Genomic DNA, 17,375 nt, shown 5'->3' with positions numbered 1-17,375 from the left:
GAAACAAAGTTCACGGATACTCTCAGCCTGGATTAGCTGTGACAGCAATAACATTTGCAACTTTATAAAGTCTAAAAATAAAGCAGTGACAAAAAGAAACCGCATTTAACTGCAGCGACTTTTAAAAATGTGTCCTTCAAATTAACAACATATTTCCAACTGTATTGCATTGTTTAACTATCTCAGTGCAAGGCGGATTAAACAGCGTTGTCCGAGCATTATTTGGCATTAAACCCTGTTTTTTTTTTACTGGTCACGTTTAGATAATATCTTTCCTCGTATGTATATTAACATGACATAAAATACTGCGTGAGTTAATCTTACTTACATTAAAACATGTAAAAATAGTTGGGACACGCCGTCAACCTCCACCGGATGTTTTTAACCGTCACTTCCGGCTGTCATTTTGCACTTCCGGTTAGCTTGGCTTGTAGTCTGTGTTGACAGGTGTAACTGTAGCCAACACGAAGGTAGCAAGTGTTAGAGAACACCTGTTCTGCCGCTATGCATTGACTTCACTTTACCTAACTGTAGCTCAAACTAAACTATAAGGAAGAAGGGTGTCAGGGGAAATATAAATCGAAGGAGAAAGATACACGTTGGCAGGTAAACACGTCGTCAACACAATTCCTTATCAGTAAAAAAACACACGTGAACCTTTACCTTTCTAATGTATAGAACTTTGAGGTACTTTTACTTTTCTGGAGCATTTGCACTGTATGCAGCTTCATTCTCATACTTTTAGTCACTTTTCAGATAAGTCATAAATTCGCTTCGTGTCTAAAATGTGTTGAATGCTCTTGATAACTTTTCCTCGTTAAGCTAAATAAACACTTCCAAAACCTGGATTCGCTGGAGTTCATGAAAAATTTACATGTTAGAGATGTATGTTATGCACAGGACAGCTGCAAACTCATGATGATTTTTTTTAAATGATGTGTTTCTGTAGATGAAACTACCAGAATTTATGTAAAGCACTTAAATGAGTTTAATTTTAAACATCTGCAGCAGTCACATACACATCACTGTAGCATTTTACCCCAAAATATATCATATGATGTTAACAGTGATAGGAACTATTATATTTTTATATCCCATACTGAAAATATATCTTTGTGATACTTGAATGCTATACATTTCAAGTGTTATTATGATTGCATTATGTGCATTTGTGGAGTATTCGTGTTGTGTCAATACTATAAATCAGAGGTGTCAAACATGCGGCCCGGGGGCCAAAACTGGCCCGCCAAAGGTTCCAATCTGGCCCGCAGGATGAATTTGCAAAGCGCAAGTTAGGGCATCAAACACAAAAATAATATCATAATAACCTATAAATAATGACAACACCATTTTTTTCTCTTTGATTTAGTGCAAGAAACATTAAATAATGAAAATATTTACATTAACAATCTATCCTTTAACAATAAAATGTGAATAACCTGAACACATATGAACAACCTGAAATGTCTAAAGAAAATAAAGTGCAATTTTAACAATTTTCTGCCTGTTACTAAATGTTTTGTAACTTTGTAGATCTGATCTGTAATGCACTTGTATAAATGATAAGTCGAGGCAGAATATTGATGATAATATTACACTTATCCTTATTAACATTTTTTTTTTTTTTTTCAGGTTATTCACATCTTTTTTGTTTGGATAGTTTGTAAATGTAAATATTGGCATTATTGAATATTATTTTTTTGCACTAAAACAATTTAGAATTGTAATTATTTATCAGCTATCATGCTATTATTTTACCAGTCCAGCCCCCTGCAGGTTAAATTAGGGTGAATGTGGCCCCTGAAAGAAAATGAGTTTGACACCCCTCTATAGATGGTACTCACTTGACAACACCACCCCTAGGACCCCGGCCCAGTCCCCATATTGAGGGCCAAACAGTACCTGCTGCTTATCTGTTGACCTATATCTGACCACATACATACCCTAACCCTACAAGGGGCATTATCAACATAGAGTGTACAATATTATTCAGATGGATAAAATAAATACGGTGCCTTGTACAAAATGATCACAACAATCCTTGCATGTCTGGTTGGCTCAAAGTTTTTATTTATTTATTTCACATGGATATGGAATCAGATAACATGACAACATGACCAGATACATTGTATTAAGTGTTAAAGGATCTGAATACTTATTACACTTGCATCTATATAAAGTAATGAGCATCAGCAACAGTTGCACACATAATGTTCACTGATCATTTAACAGTGGTCTGCTTCTGCCAATTACAAGATTACATTTACAAGTTAATTTTTCACATAACAGTGATTCATTAGTTTGTGATGAGAAGGAAGGTAAAGATACATGATGTATAATTTTTGTCAGTGGTTATTATCCCATAAATACTTTGAGTGTGGAAAATAAAGAACTTGATTGAATCAGGAGTGTAAATACAATTTATTAGATTAGTTCTTCATTATGACTGGCAACACTGTGTAGAGTCTTTTTCTTTTTTTCACAATGCATCATTAGATCTTTCCTTAGTGTTGATTATTCACTGTTTTATTTTGCAGTGTGAAGTAATTTGTCTTCTTTGTTTTAGGATTACTGCAGTAATTCTCACTATAAATGTGATATGCGGTGTAGTGCAGGTTACAATATAATGAAAATATTTACAGGATGTAGTCAAAACTTGTCAAATTTTGACAAATTTTTAAATGAACTGGTGCAGTAACATTAACCCTCAAAGACCCAGAACTATATTTTTTTTTACAACTTCCAAATATTTTTTTTGTCCTTCCCAAGTGATTTATCACCATTTATAATGTTATACTCTGCATCTTTATTTTTTCTGTATAAATCCTATATTTTCCTATGTTTAATCCACTGATCATGTTGATCATTAAAGCTCATAGTAAATTCAAATATTATACCAGAACAGAGAAAACTGACTTTTTCATGCAAATATATCATAAACCTAACATAAAGTGTTGTCATCGACATTTGTCAAACTCCATGGCTTTTACAGGTGAATTGATGTTGCCGAAGATGAAGGTGTTTCCATATTCATTACAGTGCCTCTGAACATCCAGATGGGTCAAATCTGATGACCATGAAAAGATGACAAACTGTCTTGTAACTCTGTTATTTACATGTATTGACAGGATAAGTGGATCAACAGGTATTGATCATTTTAGATCAGTAGATGGTTTTTATTGCCGGTGGCCATTTAGGTCTTCATGGGTTAACTAAACAGTTCCTTTGAGGCTTTGCTTAGATATGAAACTTTCTTACATTCTAGTTCATGTCTGTCCAGGTGCGATGCGTGCTCCTCTGCGATGGGTGCTATGGGATGTGAAGGACACCCTGCTGAAGGTACGTTTGTCAGTAGGAGAGCAGTACTGCAAGGAAGCTGAACGAATGGGCTTGAGTATCAGTCCTGCGGAGGTCAATGCTGCTTTCCTCCAAGCATATCGGGATTATTCAAGAAGATACCCCAATTACGGCATCACACATGGCCTCAACGGACAGTCTTGGTGGATGGCTGTGGTGCAGAACACTTTCTCAAAGTGTGGGGTACAGGACCCAGCTTTGAAAAACACCATATCTCTCAACCTTTATCATAACTTCAGCAATGCAGACAACTGGGAGGTAAATGACAACTTACATAACAGAACTGTTGTTTAAATGATCTAGCACTTGATAATTTATTGAATTATGGTCCTGAATTAGATTATTTAATAATTTAACTTTATTTAAGACATCAAAATGACAAAGATCTTTAGGGAAATGGGTTTGTAAAATGTAAATTGTACAATTTCCTGTTTTTTTTTTCCTGTAGGTATATCCAGACACACAAAAGGCCCTGAAGAGTTGTTCTGCTCTTGGACTGAAGCTCGGTGTGGTATCTAACTTCGACAACCGCCTTGAAGAAATTTTGCGTGCTTGTAAGCTGCTGTCTCACTTTAGCTTTGTAATAACTTCAGAAGAAGCAGGAGTAGCAAAACCCAGTCCAGCCATCTTCAACCAGGCGCTGCAGAAATGTGGCGTCCCAGCTGCCAACGTGGCTCATGTTGGAGATGACTATGTGAGAGATTACCTCACCTCTCGGGGTGTTGGGATCCACGGGTTTCTTTTAGACCGAAACAACAACCCGAACCAACCTGACGTTCCCAGAGAGCATCGGCTCCCTTCCCTGGATGAGCTCCCATCACGGCTTCAGGAGCTGATGGACTAAAGCCAAACAGTCATGGACTCAACTGCAAAGCTGTTCAGTCCAGTTAAGGACCTAATATCTGGGATACAGCCATGCTTACCTTAGTGAGCACAACCATATTATCCCTCTTCAGCCGATTAATGTGTACTGACAGAAATTTACTGTGAAATCTGTAATATATAACTGCACTATATGTGTATGTCACTGAATAATTGTTTTTATTGTCAACAATTTGGGAGCAATAAATAACCTAATCTAATCTATTTTCTATAAAACTGCTTCATTACTGCAGAGTAAAAGATAATTATATAAAAGTATATTATCCGATAAGGAATATTAGATGACCAATATTGTTGTTTATATTAGCCCTCTTAAAAAACTAAAAATCATCGTAGCATTAATCTTCCTTTTATAATGAAGGCTGGTGTGGATGAGTTAAAGAGTTGGTTTATTTAAATTATTGACCTTTCAGCATTATCACAGGTTCATAAAGACAACAGCTCTCAAAAACACTGAATGATTTGCTCTTTCAATGAGCCATCAATACTAAATGTGCCTCAGAGGCTACGGTTTCCTCACACATTAAATTTTATGATCGATGACGTCACTAATTTTGTGATTTTGCAAGACATTGACACTACCATAGAGGTGGTACAGTATGTACATTTACATAAAATAGCCAAATGATGAGCAAAGCTGTCATTGGTGATTTAAAAAAAAAACATGCAGACCAAGAGCTTGGACAGACAGATGGAGGATGGCATAACATAGAACGTCCAACTACGTACAGAAAGCTTCAGTCATCGTTGACTCATGCTGTAAAGACGACAATGCTGACGTAAAGTTTGTTAGTAATAATCTGAACACTACTCAGAACCAGTGGACATTCTTGTAAATTCCTCTTTTTGTTTTTATGGTGATGTAACCCTCTAAACTAAGTCAAGTGCGTTTGCTTGACTTTCTTTAAATGGTCACTTTAAATTACGTTTGTTTGAGTGCTTAGCAGCGAAGAAGAACAAGGCAGGATTGCTTAACCTTAATACTCTTATTTCAAACCATCTGCCGGAGGAAGATAGTAGGGATATTGAGCCAAGGATCAAGAGGACCAGAAGAGGAAAAGAAAAAGAACACCAGAATGGCATCGCAATTCACAGCAGAGCTCCAGCCTGTTATGGAGAAAGGGGATTGACACTTATCCAAATCAGATTTAGAGACTTAAGGAGAATTTCCAGATGTTCATAAAACAGCTGTCAATTTTGAGTCACAGAACAGTAGTCACTCAATACTTGGTTCCACTTCTCCTGCCCTGTAACCACTTCATTTTTCCCCTCTTTTCTCCACACATTCCTTTGTACAGTATGTTAAAAGGGTATTGTGTATCTTTAGGGATGCATCCGCAAGAGCTGCTTAATTCAAAGCTGGTTTAGTAGCTCAGCCAGACGGCTCTAAAGGGCTCCGCAGAAATCCAATTGCAGACATAATGGGATTGCAAAACAAAACGGAGCTCCTCATACGCAGTGCAAAAGGAATGAGCGGAGAGGAGGAGAAAGAGCACGCTACGAGGAACGATGTCAGTCTGATGACACACGATGCCAATGAAAAAAAACTACATGGCTGTGGCTCACTATTGTACAGTGAGCTCACGTTATAGAATCTTTGACGTATAAAAAACTTCATTCAAAGCTCAGAGAGTGAAAAGACAAATAAATAAGTGAATGGCCATACAGAGGGTGGCTGAAACATTTCCTTCAGCTATAAAAGCACTCAAGAATTAGGCCTTTTGTGCTATTGTGCCTCAGGTTCAGGGTTTCATGTTGGCATTTCTGTGTCTTGAAATATTCAGCAGAAGAGGAAAATAGAAGAGCAAAGCGTTACAAAATCAAGGGTATTTGAAGAGAGAGCGCTTCGGAAGTGAAAAGAAGGTCACGCAACGAATTGAATCACAGGCTCCAGAGATCACACAGTAATTATTGGCACATAAATAAAAGTACACAGGCACACATGCAGTTGCATATTTAATTCTTCATTGGAAAACAAATGCAGAGAACAGAGACTTTCAAACGGTGACAACATAAATTTGACAAAATAAAGTCAGTCCCATTATAATTAACATCCCCTTTATGGATGATTTTATACTGACACCATATATACATTGAGTTTTTAATAACAAAAAAAGTTCTGTAATGCAAATGTCATGAAATAATGTAAACAAAAGCAAGAGTATCATCCCCTCAGAATCATTTGGCATGTAAATACCATCACATTCATCTAATTGTGGAAGTCGCCACAGTCTAATCATCATTTCCTCCCCTGTACACGTTTTACATCCACGTCAGTTACTTTGTGTTCTTTTGTATTCCTTCACCTTTATTAATTTATTTTTATCAGAGGTCTCTCTTGTTAAAAGTACATTATAAATTTAAAGCAGAGGCAATGCTATAAGACTTTTCGAAATAAAAGCATTTTGTGCAAATACAAGTTGTGTTTCTTCAAAAATACACGCTGTGAATCAAGTGCATGCATGCTTAGGGTGGATGTGTACAAACCATGTGCCTCTTTTCTTTCAGTGCAGGCAAAGTTAGAAAAAAAAATGTGATTTGGCATCTCATGTGGACGCATTTCAAGTGACTACAATCAAAGTGTAAGTACAAAGTGTAAGTGCAGTTTTTATGAACAGTGAGCAATATTACAAATGTACAATAGAATAACGTTTGTATACTTATAGCCTGCCAGTGAAAAACCTCTGATGCATGAACATGTTCAAGTACAGCTCAGGAATAAAAAATAAAACTGAAATATTTTATCTTCAGTAACAATACTTCAGTCATAAAATCATTAGAAATAACACCTGATTTGTTTTTTTTTTTAAATTCCAACTTATGTGTTTGGTTTTTTTTCCTTGTGTGTCTTCTCAGTTGCAGTCTTCATTTATATATAATCAGTGGGAGTCCGTGTTGATCCAGGGGTTTTTAATCCATCAGCAGTCAGTCCAGTTATCAATTCCTAATTCTGTCAGGTGGTGTGAGGTCCTTCTTTAAAAGCAGACGTTAAAACTTCCTTAAAGCAGTAGTGTTTCCCCCCACCGTAATGAAAAAAAAAAAAAAAATTCCTCTGTGGTTATAAAGTTTTGAACAAAGTGTGCAAAGGTATTAAAAGACAAAAGTAGGAATTGGGGTCTTCTGACTTAAATGAATTAAGATTGTCCCATAGCCCAAAAATAAACTCATTTCCAAGTCAACATCCACGCAGAATGATTAATGGTCTTGTAGATCATTTTTCATATCCTCTAGGCCAGCCATAAGCAGAAATCAGGACACGTGGAGCTCTTTCCACATAGGATTCAGCAACAGCTTCATCCTCAAAGCTCGTAACAGAACGTTGCGTACATTTCCACAGAATCAAAGACTGAAGTAGACTGACGCGTTAAGTTCAATAAAGTTCCAGTCAGTGGCAGAAAAACAAAGTCATTGAACATTTCACCGGCCACATCAAACAGGCCTACCTCAGCCACACAGATGATCATGTTTCTTCACCTCTGGCCAGGTCTGCTTGATCAACACTTGATACCGCTTTTCCTGAGGGTTTGTGGGTCGGGCAGATGAAGAGAACGAAACACATCATGCAAATAGCTCATGTCTCAGTAAGAAATCTTCTCAAACCACTGAAATGAAAAATAAAGAAACAAGTTAAATCTCTTGTTTTTCCAATCACAAGTGAGTGAAAGTGACTAAGTGATATTAAACACTAAAGGGTGTTTTTAGTCACAAATATATAAAAATAGGACCAATGGCCCTGTAGCTTACCGGCCAAATTAAAAGCTTTTGGAAATGTATCCAGATGCCATTTATTATCACCCAGTTCTGTGTATTTATTATATAACAGAAATAGCCCATGTTTTGGTCATATTCCAATCAGATCTGTAAAAAAAATTCAAACTCCCACTTGATATCATTGATACTTAGTGATTTAATGGATCAATCCACTTCCTATCTGTTATAATGGGAAAATTTTTCAAAGTCACACCAAATCCAGAATTAGATCCAGATCAAAATAATTTCAATACCTTGTGTTGAAATCATCATACAGAAGCTGTATACCAAGTTTGAAGTCAATCAGAACTAGTTTTGTAGAAAAAAAACGATTAAAAATTTTTCCCCATAAGAGCCCATGTTGAATTTTCCGTAAGTTCCCGGATCCAGAAGAAGATCCTGATCAGCATGTGGCCATTAAGTTTTGGTCATCTCCCCATCAGGGCTGGACTGTAGAAATTTACACTGGATATCATTTATATTTACTGAGTTACTGCATCAATCCACTTCCTATCTCTTGTAATGGGGACATTTTTCAAAGTGGCACCAAATCCAAAATCAGATCCAGATCCAAATAATTTCACTAACTTTTGTTGACATCATCATAAAGAAGCTGTATACCAAGTTTGAAGTCAATCAAAATTGTAGTTTTGGAGAAGAAGACGATTGAAATTTTTGTAACAGACGACGACGATGACAGACGCTGCCAGACGCCGCATGACGACAATAGCCTGTGGGCCGGTAAGCTAAAAATCAGTATCTCGTTGGTGAAAATAGCTTTTTGAGCCTTCCCACCCAGTGTTGTACTTTTAATATTGGTTTAGGGAAAGTGAACATCAACATAAAGTAAATTTGCACGCATCATTTATCAAATGGGCTGATTTTTTAGCTAAAGATCTCTATTTTATGGAACTGTTATCCTTTTTAAAATACCACTTGTAGAAAAAAAGTTACAGCCAATTTTATTCATTGTAATTTTTACACCATAGCCATGCCTCAGACATAAAAATATAGCTCGAATTTGACGCTAAAAATTATATCTAAAAAATTTGAAAATGCATTCAATCTGACACATTTAAAAAGATTATCTATGAACTGTTACCGAGAAATTACTCTTTATTTGTTATTTACCAATATCAGTATGGACCACCACAAGTTATAAAGCATTGTGATTGTATCTGGTTTGTTGTTTTAAAAAATAAGTCAACATTTTGGGTGATGCATACAATGGTAAAGAGTCATCCACGTGTTAGCACATCAAGATAATTTTCACTAGTTCCATTGGCAGTTGTTTTGTTTTTTTTTTTGCTTGAATTAAGCAAAAAAAAAATATTGAATTAAGCAAAAAAAAAATTCTGCCAATAGAACAAGTGAAAATTACCTTGGTGAGATTTCTTGAAGTAAGATTTTCAAGACCTAATGTCTAAAAATAAGTTCTTATATCTCACTGAAAAGTTATTCTTTAGGTGATTATGTCTTATTTTAAGTGTGATGAGATATTTTGACTAGAAATGAGAAAAACACACTTGGAAAGATTTTGATTTTTTGCAGTGTACTGATCACTTCTGTCAGTTGCTTTCATGAAAAAGGTGGAGTCAGACTCAGAACTGAGGTAGAGTTAAAGAAAGAGGCTGGTTGTTTTTGTTTTTTTTTTTTTGTTATTATTATTATTATTATTATTATTATTACTGTTGTTTTAGAAAAGGTAGAAACCAACACTGCTCGAGTGAACAAGAGGGTTTTGGTCCATATTGAGGTTTCACTCATCAGAAGACGTGCTGAGAAAACCATAAAATGTTCGTCTTGCTGTAAGCAGCTTTTAGTTTTTATGCTCCACACATCTGGAACAAACTACCAGAAAACAGCAGGTCTGCTGAGACTTTCAGTTCTTTTAAATCAAGGTTAAATACTCATTTGTTTACAGCTGCCTTTGATTAGAGTAATTTTTTCACTTCTAATGCACTGACACTCACAATTTTAACTGTAACATTAAATTCTGATTTTAGTCAAGACTGTATTTAGCTTTTGTTTAAACTTCTTAAATTTTTTAATCTTTTCTGCACTTTCTTTTTGTTTAATGTTTTATTCTCTATGATTTTGATGTAATTTTATGCCTTTGTAAAGCACTTTAAATTTGCCTTGTGTATGAATGGTGCTATATAAATAAATTTGCCTTGCCTAATCAAGTTTGGTGATTACTTCAGTGACATTATTTGCGTTTATTGCTGCAGTAGGTTTAGTACAGATTGTATGAACACAATTCTCAAAATAGTGTTTCATTTTCTAGCTAATGTTAAAGTATTTTATATAGTCTAATTTCATCTTTAACTAATCCTATAAAGTGAGTTTTACTTTAGGTCTTTTACATTCATTTTATCCCTGTTTTAGTCTTAATTCTTTGTGTATTTCATGTAAGGAATTGGGTTCATTACATTTCTTTTTTGTAAAAAGCATTTGGAGCATGAAATGAGCTTTTAAAGTCAGGTTTATTATTCTTGTGTTTATCATCCTGTTTCTATAAATACGCAGCAGTGCATCAAATTTGTATTATTCTGCAAATAGTCGGCCTCATAGCATAATTGCCTAAGTCCCATTGAGATATCTGCATAACTTTATTATCCTAACACTGCTGCTTCATTTTGCATCATAAGCTATGACCTGAAAAAAATATAATGTAGGCAAGTATGCTATGAGCGGGGTTCCTACAGGTTTCTACATGTTAAATTTAAGACCTTTTTAAGACAACTTAGAACAAAACTAATGTCTATTACACCCAAGTTTAAAAGTATACAGTTACAGAGGCATCAGGAATGTTGGAGAGAATGCGGGGAGATGGATGTTGACTATTCGCATGTTTCTTTGGAAATGTTCAAAACTTTCGGAATATTGGGAAATGATCTACAATGTCCTATGTTAAGTATTAGGGTACACAATTCCAAACAAACCTGAAATTCTTTATTTGTGCAACTTTGGTGATGACACTATATGTGAATACGATAAATATTTGGTAAAGCTGATGTTGATAGCTGCAAAAAATGTGTAACAAGGAAATGGGGGAAGATGAACATGCCATCAAAGGATCAATGGATAACTACGATTGAGGACATATTTCTAATGGAAAAACTAACACACAGATGGAGACTACAAGAACCACAAATGAACAAAAAGTGGAAAAAAATGGACATTATATAAGCAAAATAACTGGTAAGACTGTGCTACCCAGACATGTTCATGTTGTGTTTTCATTTTGTTGTTCTTTTAAAATTAATAAAGTATAAGTTACAAAAAAAAAAAAATTACTGTCTATTTCATGGCCATGCTGGCAAAAATTGGTGCCTTTTAGAATTTAGTAAAATGTATCAATTTATGCCTTGATTCCCACCGTTCCGAGTCATTCTCACTGGGTTCTGCAAAATTAATGATAATTGGTTCCTAATTTCAATATAAATTGTTGGAACAGGTGGAACTGAGTCAACTAAAGTTACTTTCTTTGCAGTTTGGACATTTCCCAGACACATTTAAACACAACACAGCCAGCAAGTTTATGGCAACATAACTTAAGGCCTACCATATCAAATTCAATACCTTTTGCAGACATTTTTAAGGTGTTAAATACAGATTTGTATAATGACAGTCAATAGAAACTTTGAGGTAGAAATGTCTGCATATTTCTACTTGTAGGGGGGTTGTAATTATTCATTGTGGATTTATTGATGACTTAGTGCTCGGGTAGTTGAGATAATGATGAGTTGTCATGTTGTCACGGTTCATTGCACATGGGTTGGTCTCTTTGCAAAAGTGGACCAAATACACATTGAGCAATACTCAGTGGGTATCTGCACAATTTGAGGATTGGTTTTGAAGGCCTATATAAAGGCCCAAAAAAGGCCACCATTGTTAGTCCAGTGAACGGCATCATGCCACATCTATCACGTGAACAATGTCTCTGGGCACTGGGTATGGTGGAGGCCGGTTTGAGCTACAGTGATATAGATACAGCCAGGCGTACAAGCTGTTCCCAACCCACAATCAGAAACCTGGTTGAACACCACAACACGACAGGCTCCAAAGCATGCACCAACAGATCACCGCCTGCATCGAAGCAAACGGAGGTCATACCTGGTGTTGACTGTTGTGACTTTGCGTTTGGCAGGTGCCATTTTCTTTTAAGTTTTTTGTTTTGAAATTATTCTTGAAACTTTATATTTTTGTTTCTGTATGCCAATTTCCTAAACAAATGATTCATATGAAAAAATTCCAGTTTAGGGTTTCAAAATAAAAATTATGTAAAAAAATATGGTCTCAAAGTTTTCACTGACTGTGAGTGTACATTCAAGTCTTTAAAGACTTTTTAAGACCCCACTGGAACCCTGTATAAGACTAACGAAAAGCAATGCGAGCTCTTGTTTGTGTAACAACTAAAACACGCTAAAAATCAATACAATTTTAAAGATCATCTAGAGAAGGAAGGGAATAAATCAAATAATAATGTCAATGAAATGAACTTAACCGCTTTCAGAAGGACAGTAGGATGCTCCATGTTTCAGGGCACTGCAATTTTTCTCTGAGGCGTAGTGATGTATGTGTCTCCTCCTGCGACAGTCCTGCCTCCACCAGCAACTGAACAGGAAAGCACTTAACTAGTAAACATACTGAACATCATCAAACATCCCAATAAAGAGCCTGATCGTGGTCTGTAACACGAATATGGAGATGTCATTTCCTGCTCGGTACTTACTGTAAAAGTGTACACAACACCATGATGAGCACACAACTAATCACACACAGCACCAGCACCGTAGCGACAGTCTGTTGTCGGTGATTGGTTGCTACGACTGCCAGCAGGTCTGCATGCTCACACCTCATCCCCACGAAGCCTTGATGACACCTGCAGCAGATCCCAATAACAATAAAAAAATGACAATAAAATAAGTGTTAAATATATTGTGTCGTTTAGATTTTAAGTCTAATTAAGTGTATACTAAATTATCTGTATACAAAAATGCATCATAAATAAACCTCTAAATGTCTTGATAGGTAGTATATGTATACATTTTGTTTCTACTTATTGAAAACTAATGCCGTTAAAGTGATTGTTCTACTGGGGCTTCACGTCATGCACTCGTATTTGTTGTACACAAAGATTGTAGTAATTACTAATTTTGGCAAATTTCAGAATTTTATGGAAAAAAAAAAAAAAATCCAAATTTGTCCCTCAGCCTGGCAACAAATACATCTCTTGATATCTTATGATTACATCAGTGAGTCTTTCAAATGGATGCCAGTATTTTGTTCCAAGTTTAAGACGCTTCAGGCCTTTTAACTGTATTCATACTGCACAGCAAAGACTTTCAGTAAAGACCCAAGTGTTTTAACTGGCCAAAATTGTCCACAGCCATTCCAAATATTTGTCTCAAAACAGACGGAGTGTGGTAATTTATTAAAAATGATGGCATTATATATCTTTAAAGTAGGGACACACAGATATGAAACGCCAGCCAAATTGCTGTTTTAAATCAGTAATGGTCAGAAACTGAATCTTTGAAGTATCCAAAATGTTACCATTTTACGTTCAACACAAATGACACTTACACACATGCAGGCGTCTCTTCCAGTATCAGAAAGCGACAAGTGCCATGGAAGCAGAAGTGGCTATGGGAGTCTGGGCAGTCGTCAAAGTGGGAGCGAACCGCCGCTGCAACAAACTCTGAGGGGTTGTGAAACAGAGGTCTGTTGAAACTTTCAGAAAAGATGTTTTTTTTGTTCTTTTTACTCTGACTATGAATCATTGATATTTTCCCCTAAAACCAAAACATTAAATCATTTTTTCAGTGCTTCTTCTATTCTTTAAAAGACTAGAATTTGGCATCTACGTTATGGAAAATAAACACTAAACAACACTTTTTTTTTATTTAACACAGATGTAACGCAGCAGTTCACATTACATTTTTAGTGTCAATTACAACAACTCACAGTGATAAAAAAATCACAACATAATCCATAAAAGACAAAAAGTACTGAACACAATAACTGAAATGGATTTGACACCTGGAGAAGCATTTTGTTTGTGCTTCAAGATGCTTCACATATGGACAAACTAAACAGTGTTTGGTTAAGATTTTGGTCTCTAAATGTTACAGGAGGCTCCCCCTTCTCAATTTTGATGTTTTGTTTCTTCCACTGGGCCATTTCACTTTCATAGTGTGATTCTGGATCGTTGTCTTGTTGGAATTCAAGGTCCACCCCATGTCTCATCCTCACTGCTCTGATGGATGACAACTCATTGGAGAATTCTGTTACGTGGCTTCGTTCATTGTCAATAACATGGATTGTGCCAGCACTGTGTCCCATCAGAATAATACGGATTATAATGTTATGATTTGCTTCTCTGTGTCAATCCCTGGAGTCAGTACCAATGCCTAGTCAAAATTTTGAATGAGTTGTTTAATATTGATGTTGCGCAGTCATGTCTCTGTACTGTTTGTAAATGGATTACATAAAATCAAGACATTTTGCAAGCTCATTTGTGACAAGCTCCTGTTTGCTGACCAAACAAAACCTTTAGAGATGACTCCTAGGGCATTTCTCACAAATGTCTGATGCTTTAAAAACTGAGCAATTGGCAGATTAATTGAAAACAACTAATAGCTCCTGCCCTCCTTAAAGTTTTGCTCGGTAATCCTAAAGTCAGGACTTAGATGCATAATAGTTTGTCACATCTCATAATGCATGAATTCTACTAATCATTAAAATGCCAAATGTAATCCAGCTTCACTAAATCAGAATAAAGAGTATGACACAGGTGAATATCATAACTCTAAAAATAGCATAAGCCTGTGGAGACCTGAAACAACATGTACTAAATCCTAAAGCTGACACCCACGCTACCAACGGTACACTGACGCCTTTTGTTACCAGTTGCGTGTGGATTTGTGGTGGCTTACATTTATCAATGTACCTGCGAGGGACAATTAGTGTCCTGAAAAGTCAAAAACAACTCCCAGTGAGACACTGCAGACAAAACCCTCTGCTTGTCAACTGCCATTAGGTCTAAAAAGATCCCTGCAGGAGCCACAAGTCTTCGACAGAAACTCAAGCCTGTTGTATAGCAGATTTTTTTTTCAAACAAGTATCTCAGTTTTCACTCTGACAAACACATCTGATTAAATGAACATCCCCAGACAAAACAAGACATTTTTACATACAGTCAGACAAATTCCTACATTACTCACTCAAACAAAAGTCAATGTTTTCACCAGCAGCTGACACAGATGTCACAGTGTGGTATTTAGGGTGGGAAGGAGGATGAACCTCCAGACAGATAGCTGCATTACAGCCTTCGTCACACACTCCATTCCAACGGTAAATGGGCTTTTGGATTGCAGCCTACATGTATTGTCTCCTTCTTTCAGACTCTGTGAAAGCCCTCTGTTGTCCCGAAGGCATCTGCCTACCAACCCCTCTCTCCTTCCATGTGATATTGGCAATCGTATAAGAGGAACATTGAGACAGAAACCAGAGCCCTTAGGGTGCGTTAGGTGCTTTTCAAATAATAACTCAATACTTGATAGGTGCAGCTATTGTTGAATTGATGCATTTACTGCTCAGATTCTTCAATTCACCACAACTGCTGCGCTCACTGGCACTAAGAGGATCAATTATCAGTGCGCGCCACACTGTCTGCAAATGCTGATGCACTACAGCTCAGTGGGAAGCTTTGGTTCTGGGATCTCCTGCTGTGGAGCAATGCTACAGTGAAAGTGGCTAATGCGCTGCAATGAAAATAGACAACTTTAACATCTTCTGAACTTACTCTTTACTGGAAGGATGTTAGTACTAGTCGGCACAATGTTTGTGGTCGTGGCATTTGTGGAGCTGGCTGTTGCAGAGCTGTTTGTGGGGGTGTTTGGTGCAGCAGTAGTAGAGTTGGTATCAATTGGAAGGCTGGCATCAATCACTGTTGAATTGCTCTGCCCCGCTCCGAATGTAAAGAGGGATCCTACACAGAGAAACACAAAGATATAATATGCACAAAGATATAACATGCAATCACAATGAATAAAAATATTAAAATGAAAACAAATCCCTACTGTAGGCTACTATGAATACAAGAGGAACGCTGTAAACTCACCATTGAGTACCACAGACATACTAAAAGTACCTATAGAAATATAAAAAAGGTATATTATTGTGTTGTGATTTTCTTCTCAGGTGTCACATTTCCTGCTGTATCCTGAGGGTTACTCTCGGCATATAAAGCTATGATCATGTGACCTGTTCTCCAATGTGATATTGATGCTTTGTTGAGTAACTGGTACCTAACAATAGTAACAGGGTCAAGCGTTCACTAAAAGGATGAGACTGAAGCATTATAAATACAGCAGCTCATATGGAGACACACAATCACAGATAAAACATCTCAGAAACACAGGCAGAGTGGTGTAGCATTGAATAAAATACAACCAAACCACCACTTACTATCACATCACAAATACAGACACACACAAAATAAAAGATAGGATAATAAACCCAAGATGCAATATGGAGACTCAGTGACACCATGAATGAAACTGAAAATAGCAATAAATGAAGACAGATTAAGTTTCATGTAAAAGTAAATAAAAGGATTCAGATAATTTTAGGTAATCCACATAAATTAGTGATTTTTACACTTATGCATCACAAATACAGACACACATTAGATAACAGATAGGAAAATAAACCCAAGATACAATATGGAGACTCAGTGACACCATGAATGAGATTGAAAATAGCAACAAATGAAGACAGATTAAGTTTCATGTAAAAGTAAATAAAAGGATTCAGATAATTTTAGATAATCCACATAAATTAGTGATTTTTACACTTATGCATGTTACTTTTAGTCATGAATGGCTGCAGTAAATTGTACATTTTGTAGCCCCCTTTTCCCCGCAGAGTTTGCTACTTACCACTTATTAGGAAAATAGTATCCCAGAGAATCCGAGTCATCATGATGAAGTGAGCTCTGAAAGGTACTAACTTGAAGGGAAGCTTCTGTGAAATGCGTCTGCCGTGTTAAGAAACCACATTAGTCATTAGTGGAGCAGGAGCAGCAGAAGAAGAAGGGAACATGAGTGGAGGAAGCATTTACTCCGATGATCACAATGCACAACCCGTCCACTGGTCACCAGGTTTGATAGTGGAACTAGTATGGAGAAAAAAGTAAGAATTCTTTTTTTTTTTTTTTTTTTTTTTTCTTGCGGTGAAACTCGTTGGAGACCGAGTGTGTTCCTTGACTGGTGTTCAATTGAGGAAACCCGTGTAATCCTGTCACAGTCTGACCAATTAGAGGCACAGAGAGGGAGGGAGGGAGGGAGGGAGGGAGGGAGGGAGGAGGGTGTGTC

General features: G+C 36.5%; 2 protein-coding genes across 7 annotated transcripts; one reads left to right on the top strand and one right to left on the bottom strand.

The window, feature by feature from the left end:
- The first annotated feature begins 411 nt into the window (after positions 1-411).
- On the top strand, positions 412-7,269 carry hdhd3 (haloacid dehalogenase-like hydrolase domain containing 3). 5 transcript variants are annotated; one of them, XM_030134857.1, is made up of 3 exons: positions 412-602; positions 3,281-3,615; positions 3,806-7,269. In XM_030134857.1, the coding sequence occupies exons 2-3, from the start codon at positions 3,286-3,288 to the stop codon at positions 4,199-4,201; spliced, it is 726 nt and encodes a 241-aa protein (XP_029990717.1). In that variant the 5' UTR covers positions 412-602; positions 3,281-3,285; the 3' UTR covers positions 4,202-7,269. The 5 variants fall into 5 exon arrangements, with proteins under 5 accessions (XP_029990717.1, XP_029990718.1, XP_029990714.1 ...); XM_030134858.1 differs by having other exon boundaries at positions 412-606; positions 3,281-3,339; XM_030134854.1 differs by having other exon boundaries at positions 412-606.
- On the bottom strand, positions 6,183-17,282 carry tgfa (transforming growth factor, alpha). 2 transcript variants are annotated; one of them, XM_030134860.1, is made up of 7 exons: positions 16,941-17,282; positions 16,121-16,150; positions 15,803-15,988; positions 13,582-13,696; positions 12,728-12,877; positions 12,500-12,609; positions 6,183-7,841 (listed from the first exon to the last, which is right to left on the bottom strand). In XM_030134860.1, the coding sequence occupies exons 1-7, from the start codon at positions 16,981-16,983 to the stop codon at positions 7,834-7,836; spliced, it is 642 nt and encodes a 213-aa protein (XP_029990720.1). In that variant the 5' UTR covers positions 16,984-17,282; the 3' UTR covers positions 6,183-7,833. The 2 variants fall into 2 exon arrangements, with proteins under 2 accessions (XP_029990720.1, XP_029990721.1); XM_030134861.1 differs by lacking the exon at positions 16,121-16,150 and having other exon boundaries at positions 16,941-17,280.
- Positions 17,283-17,375: the final 93 nt, after the last annotated feature.

The sequence above is a fragment of the Sphaeramia orbicularis genome, chromosome 5 (assembly GCF_902148855.1).
Source record: "Sphaeramia orbicularis chromosome 5, fSphaOr1.1, whole genome shotgun sequence".
In the NCBI taxonomy this organism is placed as follows: Eukaryota; Metazoa; Chordata; class Actinopteri; order Kurtiformes; family Apogonidae; genus Sphaeramia; species Sphaeramia orbicularis.
Note: the sequence above shows the minus strand (reverse complement) of the source record. Positions and strands in the feature narration are given on the sequence as shown.